General features: G+C 36.9%; 1 protein-coding gene across 3 annotated transcripts; it reads left to right on the forward strand.

Moving 5' to 3' along the window:
• The first annotated feature begins 69 nt into the window (after positions 1–69).
• On the forward strand, positions 70–6,811 carry PIH1D2 (PIH1 domain containing 2). Of its 3 annotated transcripts, XM_033862066.2 has the most exons (7): positions 71–212; positions 986–1,188; positions 1,812–1,935; positions 2,313–2,558; positions 3,558–3,823; positions 3,929–4,009; positions 5,662–5,772. In XM_033862066.2, exons 2-6 carry the CDS (start codon positions 1,012–1,014, stop codon positions 4,007–4,009), a joined length of 894 nt encoding a protein of 297 aa, XP_033717957.1. In that variant the 5' UTR covers positions 71–212; positions 986–1,011; the 3' UTR covers positions 5,662–5,772. The 3 variants fall into 3 exon arrangements, with proteins under 3 accessions (XP_033717956.1, XP_033717957.1, XP_073664314.1); XM_033862065.2 differs by lacking the exon at positions 3,929–4,009 and having other exon boundaries at positions 70–212; positions 5,662–6,811; XM_073808213.1 differs by lacking the exons at positions 71–212; positions 3,929–4,009 and having other exon boundaries at positions 884–1,188; positions 5,662–6,811.
• The last annotated feature ends 1,305 nt before the right edge of the window (positions 6,812–8,116 follow it).

Consider the following 8,116-nt stretch of genomic DNA (forward strand, 5'->3'; position numbering starts at 1 on the left):
AGTCGACAGGTATAGAAAGGGAGGCGGGCGCCTTCCTGGAAAAGAAGTGGGTCGGGCTCAGCCGAAAAGCAAGCCCAGCACCAGCAGAAGCTTCCGGAACTGGATGTAAAAAGACCTTTCTTCCTGGAGCTTTCCGGACTCAATTAGATGTTGTACCAGTCTGGTTACCCTGGTAACAGGCGTCGCCGTTTGTCAAGAAACCGAGAGAAGAGGTGGGTTCGTCGGCCTCTGGAAAGATGATTAAATTTCCCGTTTAGTCTAACCCTAATGTAGTATTTGGAGAACCCAAACCTCTTTTCCTCACTTTGTGGATGCTGTGGGACACTTCTTCATTGAGGGAGGGAGGTTATTCAAGTGGTAGAATATTATTCTTCTCATATAATGCTTACCAAGTGTTCCAGCCTCTCTGTATTACCTTACTTAATCCTCGCGATAACCCTATGAGATAGGTATTATCGTCTTCATTTCGAGGAGAATAAACTGAGGCACATATGTAAATTAATTTCTCAAGATCACACAGCTAGTAAGTGATAGAGCTAAGACTGGAATCTAGGCATTCTGGCTGCAGAGTCCATGCTTTTAACTCCTAAACTATGCTGAGGATTGAGGAAGTCTCATGTGGCCCTCGACCCACACAAGATCAGGAACTGGATAGGCCCCAGTCAGCCAATACCCAGGTGTTGGAACAAGAAAATTCCAGGAAATACAGACTTTAAATGACTGTTCTGTCCTCTCAGGGCTTGTGAGGGTCTAGGCAGAGGTAAGGCCTTATTATCTGAGAGAACATCTTGAGAATGTAGGGAAAGGTATTAGATAATTAGAGAATAAGGAAAAGATAAAGTGGTGCTGGTCCACAATCTTTTACACACAGGGGTTAAGGATAGCTGCTAACTCCAACAAAACAGTTCCTGAACTGTTCCTCCTCCCCCAAAAGAAGAAATGAATCAATAGACTTTTTTCTTCCTTAAGTCATGTCTTTCCACAGACTTAAGAGGCCTATTCATCTCAATCATGGAGTCATCCTCAAAGGGTCTGCTCACCCAAGTTACTCAATTCTGGAACCTCCTAGATGATCTGGCTGAAAGTAACCCTGAGAGCTATGAGAAGTTCATTCAACAGCAGATGAAAGAGGGGAAACAGCTCTGTGCTGCCCCAGAACCACAGCTCTGTCTACAAACCAGGATCCTGGTATGTAGAGTTGGTGCCCAGGGAAAGGGAAGTCCTGAATGAAATGGTCCTGGAATAATGAGAGAATGGCTTACCCTTAGCTATTACTACCTTAACACAAGAACACTTGAGGGAAACTGCCACTCTGAATGGAAAATTAAACATAGTGTGGAAGATTGTGTTGAAGGAGTAAGAATGGGAATTTCATATTTATACATTTTGGAGATCTCGAAATGAGCCATTTTTCTGCTAGGATAGAAATTAAAAGTCACGTAATTATGTAAAGGAGAATAATAGAGTTGGAGATTTTCCAAACAAAGAAAACTGATTTGATTGAGGAGGTAAGGAAGTGGTGAAATAGGGTCAAATTCAAATTCATCTGGAACAGCTTAGATCAATTCCCCCACCCTCCTCCCACTTCCTGTGGGAGCAGCAACTGGATGCTTAATGAAAAGCCAGCAGCTTTAGGGAAATCAGGTAACAGTAATTTCTTACAGTTTTTCAAATGCAGTTTAAATCCATGGAATGACTTATTTGGAGCCTAAAGTTCTCACTCTTCAAATTCTGTGATGAGTTACCTTTAGGATATTATTTTAAAATTTAAAAACTAGGTTTTGAGATATGCAAAATTATTTGCTTTCTAGAAACCGAAAGAAAAAATACTTTTTATCAACCTATGTCAGTGGAAAAGGATCCCAGCTCCCCAGTCAGCCACTCATCCAGTACCTCTACGTGTTGGCAGACCAGAAGATATGTCTGAGACATCAGGTACCTAGAATTATGGGAGAGAAAGCACATTTTAAAAATTTGGGGGGAAATAAGCAAGAACCAGATTTTCCTTGGTAAAAGGCATTACATATTTTATTTGGTCATAATATACTTAATGACTAATAAGTATACCTTTTTGAAAATTGAATACTGTTTACTTTTCTAATAATATGAGCTATTTTTAACCCATATAAAATATCAAGAAATGCTCTAATTGGAATTTTATGTATATAGCACCATTGTGATTGTCTCTGAAAATACAGAAATAGAATTTATACTTTTCCAGCTTTATCAGGATATGGCTTAATATATTACCTGATGATATCATTAGTGAAACAAATCGTTTTCATTTCACACCCTCTGAATTACACACACAGATGTTTACACAGTCATTGATGTTGCCTACCATCCTGATGTTCTCCAGGCAGCAGAAAAAGACCAAGTGAAAAAAGATCAACTAATACAGATGGCCATGAAATGCATTGAGGAAAAACTCCAATTCACTCTCTCAAACTCTTACCATGTTACCAAATTTAGAATAAAAGGAAGTGTTCACAGAATGAAACAAAATCTGATGGGAATCCAAACTGATTCCACAGATTTAAGAGAGAAAATGAGAAAGGGTAAGTTAATGAATGTAATGGAAAATTAAACTGATTTAAAATGTTTTCTTGCCTCTGGTGTACATTTTGCAGATTAGAAGTCTCAATTGCAAAAGATGAGAAATTTAAGATAGAAAAATATAAATGTTAGATATTAGAAATATTAACATGTCCTAACATGGATGGACCTAGAGATTATCATACAAGGCGAAGTCAGTCAGAAGGAGAAAGACAAATACCATATAATATCACTTATATATGTAATCTAAAATATAACACAAATGAACTTATCTACGAAACAAAAACAGACTCATAGATATAAAGAACAGACCTGTGGTTGCCAAGGGGGAGGGGGGACAGGGAGAGCTAGATTGGGAGTTTGGGATTAGCAGATGCAAAACTATTATATATAGGATGGATAAACAACAAGGTCCTACTGTATAGCACAGTGAACTATATTCAATATCCTGTAATAAACCATAATGGAAAAGAATATGAAAATAATATATATGTATAACTGAGTCACTGCTGTACAGCAGAAATGAAACACGACATTGTATATCAACTATACTTCAATAAATTTTTTTTTAAATTAGCATGTCCTTAAAGATGTTTAAATCCTGCAAACTTTTAAACCAGATTCTTTGGTTTAAGAGTCTTTTAAGGGCTTCCCTGGTGGCGCAGTGGTTGAGAGTCTGCCTGCTGATGCAGGGGACATGGGTTCGTGCCCCGGTCCGGGAAGATCCCACATGCTGCGGAGCAGCTAGGCCTGTGAGCCATGGCCGCTGAGCCTGCGCGTCCGGAGCCTGTGCTCCGCAATGGGAGAGGCCACAACAGTGAGAGGCCTGCGTACCACCAAAAAAAAAAAAAAAAAAAAGTCTTTAAAGATTTCCCAAACCGATTTAGCTGCAGCTTTATCTGCCATCTTGGCTAACACTACATCTACTACAGCTCATCGCCTGATAGTACTTCATGTTGTTGATTGATTTTGTGATTTCATCTTCTTTTTTTTTCATAAAGAACTAACCCTTGAACAGATAAGAAGCAGTACTGTGAGCAATTCAGATCAGTTTCCTCAACTTTTACTGCCAAAAGACGAAGTTTCAAGTAAAACAAGGTGTCTGATAGAAGAGATTTCTAGTACAGAGATTGAAGTGGAGATGAAGAGACCAGCCTATGAATTAAAAATTGTGGCAGATCAGAATGAGAAACCTCTGAAAATTGAATTAAAAGTTGAACTACCTGGTATTAATTCAGTATCTCACTGTGACCTTAGTGTTTCTGAGGTAAGTTGAATGGATAATACTGTAAATTTGTATCAGTCAATATTCACTATATTATGCTTTAGTAACAAACTCCATAATCTCAGTGGCTTACAATAATTTTCTCAGGTTACATGTCAGCTCAGCCTGCTTTGCTTCATGAGTGTTGCACATTTTAAGATACAGGTGAAGAAACAATTCCTAATTTAGGTAAGTCATTCTCATGGAAGAGGGAAAAATAGAAATGGCCAAACCATGCAATAGATCCTAAAACTTCCTCTCAGATATGGACTATATTACTTTTACTCACACTGTACTGATCAAAGTAAGTCACAAGGCCAAGTCCTACATCAACAGGGCTGGGAAGAACATTCTTCTCACAGGTAGTCACTAGAAGTTACATGGCAAGGATATATAATCCCCTTATATAAGAAGAGTAACAATCCTACAGTCTACCACAGTCCACCCTCTTGGTCACAAATATTTGCTTCTTTCCCCAGAACGACACATCCAATCCCAGTATCAGGCGCCAAAGTACAGGATTTTGCCATCATATTCTGCGTTAGACAAAGTTTGCACAAACTGCAAAGACAAGTTATCTATTCCCGTAACCCCATGCACCATACAATGTGGAATGGGGAGACGATTACCACAATTAACAGTCTCAATTCAGAAATTGGAAAAAATATGAGGCACACAGTAGTTGCTGATGCACGGCAATTCTGAAATCCTGGTAGGCAGATATTGCGAGGGTCCCTTTCCTGGAGGTAGAGGATGTTCTTGCTTAGGTCCCTTGACAAGGTTCCTTGATTACCTAGCCTCCTAGTTCCATTGTTTTCCATGACTTTCAGCTCCATTCTTTGGGACGTTTTTCCTTTTTCATAATCTACCTTAGCCACATCTGAAAAGAGCGTTGAAGAATATGCTGTCATTAGGTGCTGAGCAGCTTACTCAGCCTGTTTGCTGCCCATGGAATGCTGGGGTCAAAAGATTATTTTAAATTAGTTTTAGTCCAGACTGGTAGCACTTTCTTTCTTTGATTCCAGTCAGTGCTACACCTCTCAATTCTTTTTTAGACATGTCCATTTTTCAATAGCCTCTTTTGACTTAATTGCTGTCATCTGGGCCAAATGTAAGGCTTTAATGAGGTCCATCTTAATCCAGTTAGAGGTTTTAGCAAAGGGTATAAAGACTTATGATTTAGTATTTGCCTCTAGGCAGCTTTAATCAGCCTTTGTTGATAAAGAAATAATTTCTCAACTTTATTGTTTACTGGTTGAAAATAAAAATTAGTTCCATTTTTCATTCCTCAAGTCTTAGAATTTCTGGGCTCTGTATATTCCCTTTCAATTCTGTATTTTCCCTTGCAAACTGAGAAATTCTTTTCTAAGCTCATCTTTTTGTAGTACCTTGTTAAATGTGGCCAATAGAACCAATGCATGCAAATAACATTCTATTTTCCCACTTCTGTACCTAAAGCCACAAATTAACCGGGTACATTATGTCTTCCAAATTATTGTGAAAAGGGCTTTGTCACAATAAAACATAGATCACCATCTTTCCAGTCTCCAATAAGTTTCCTTGCTGTTTGCTGGTCAGCCCCAAAGTCAATGCTACATAATTTAGGATGGCAACACCCATCTTCTGGTACTGTATCAGTTAACTTTTGATATACTGAGCAGCAATAACCACCTCAAAATCTCAGGGATTTACAACAGCAACTTTATTGCTTTTAAGTGGGATCCTCTTCTTATGCGAAAGGAGTGAATAACTGGGAACAATAAACAAATAACACAAATTTTAACCAGGAAATATTTTTCTATTTTCATCTTTAAAATTTTCTCTTGGTTTATTATTCTTAGGATGACTTATTGATCGAGGTTTCTGAGTACAGATTACATCTGAATCTTCCAGAATCTGTGGATACTGAAATGACTACAGCAAAATTTATCAAAGAGAAAGCTACATTAATTGTCACAATGCCATTGGTGTAAGTTAAGAGCATCGTGTATTTGGAGTTTTTGGAGTTTTCAGTGATAAAGTCATGTGAACTAGAGGGCTTTCATTATGGGTGAAGAGGTTTATCTTAAACACTAGTTTCATTTTCTAAGAGTTCCTTTTGATGGAATGAGATTTTCTCATCAGCCGTTTTTTTTTGTTTTGTTTTAATTCTTTCTCCTTCTCAAGTAAACTTAGCATCAAGCAGAAACTACTGAAAACAGTACTGCCATGATATACTTGTTTCAAAGATATTTGTAATGGTCTTAAGTAACTTAAATATCATTTGGGAAAAGTCTATTTGTCTCCAAGTATTCAATAATATGTGAGAATTCTTGCTTTACCAGTTGAAAAAAAAATTTTTGTCTCTAGTAAATTTCTGCGTCAGGAATAAATCCCACACTGTGAAAGAAGTTTTTTATTACCAAGATGTGCCTTAGCAGTGACAGTTTCCTCCAGCAATAAAGATGTAGGGCCAATGTAATAGTATGCAAACCTTTGCTTCTATTAACCTCTGTACTTCTGTAAAACAGCTCTGGCAGGAGTCCAAGCCTACCTACCTTTTAATATCAGATATGGACTTGTCTGTGGATTAGATACAACGATGCAGTAACAGTAATTGGATGTTATTACACATAAGACACAAAATACATCCAACTCTAATTTAAGAAAAAGGAGCTGACTTTGGGACCAGTGCCTTTCTCCTAAGAAAATAATTTTTAAAATACAGAAGTGATGTACTTTTTAAACTCCCATTCATCTGTCAGTTCGTTCAATACAAAAGTATCAACTTTCCAATTTATATCCTAAGTAAGGAACATTCACATCAAACTTTAAACATCTCTTGGTCTTTTCTAGATATAAAACAACTTCCTTGTAATTATTAGTTTCTAATTCAACATAAGGTCTTTAAAGTTCTCATTAACTTTAAAACTTTTTAACTTTAGAAACTAATGTATGTGTAATAGAAATAATTGAAATGTGACAATTAAAAACAAATATAATTTTCTTAAACCTGGCCTGGACTTGAATTTTTCTAGCAATAGGATAATTTATTGTCTGAAAGTTTTCTAGAACTATATGATGTCCTAAAATGAACAAACCTATTATATTCTCCTTATCCCTCAAAAATACCTGGAATGCTTTGACCTTATCTTTGCTTCTACAAAATCACTGTGGAAACTTATTTCCTATAAACTCCCATACCTAACTATATTGAACTGGCTGACTCTACTCTTGCACTCTCGCACTTAGGTGGTACTTATGTCAGCAGCTATATAATTGGATACTTACTAATAAAATGAGTACAAGATCTAACATGCTTAATGTTAAAATGGTAAATTTACATCTTAGTTATTTTCCAAAATACTTTCACTTATATTCTAACAAACATCTCCACCTCACCCTCCCTACAAAAAGCAAAACTTTGTCCAGGAAGAGCATTAACTAGTGATGAACTGTGGAGTAGTTTAAACTGGAATCTTACCAAGCTTTTTCTTCTTCAAAACTGAAAACTTTGAGATGGACATGAATTAGCCTTGATTTAGATACCAGATTTTTCTGTAAACTTGGTGTTAGAGATAGGTAATCAGCAGTGATTATTTTCCCATGTATTCCAGAGTTCACGCGTTACTGGGGGATGAGTATTCCTTACAGCACATTCCTATTATCTCTTGCACTGGTCAACTCCTCTTGTAGACCATGCCTTGGGATATTTTAACTTCACTCACAAACCTCAGGAATGGAGTAAAGTACCTAACAGAGCCAGACCACACTTCCATCTTGCTATGTGCCACCCCCCAACAAGAGAGCTCCTTAAGCCTAAAGCGTTAGGTTATATGCTCCTAAACTCAGTCCTTATTTTACCAATTCTATAAACTCAAAATGTTTCTGTGTACAGCTTACCATGTACACAGCTGTTCCTGGTCTTAAATAATCTAATGTGAGAAATAATTACCCACAGATCAAAAATATTAGACCAGAAACATTGAAATCATATAGTTTAATTTTTAAACAATCTAATTTGAACCAAAGCACTATTTCTAACTTTTGTTCATTCAGTTCTGGTAAGCAAACTAGACTGAATCCAGATTTAGATTATAGCTCAGATTAATTTTTAACTCAGAACAATTTTTATTAGAATGCAACTTTTTATTTTTCTCTCAAGGGAACAATAGAGCCATAAACATTAGCAAAGAATGAGTTATCTTTGAAGTTTCATGTATTTGAACCAGATATGGCTCATACTGGTGATGGTCCCTTGTCATAAGTTTGTTCCTTCTGCAAAATCTTCAGTTCAAGCTAAAATTACTAATTACT

This window comes from Tursiops truncatus, chromosome 8 (assembly GCF_011762595.2).
Source record: "Tursiops truncatus isolate mTurTru1 chromosome 8, mTurTru1.mat.Y, whole genome shotgun sequence".
NCBI lineage: Eukaryota > Metazoa > Chordata > Mammalia > Artiodactyla > Delphinidae > Tursiops > Tursiops truncatus.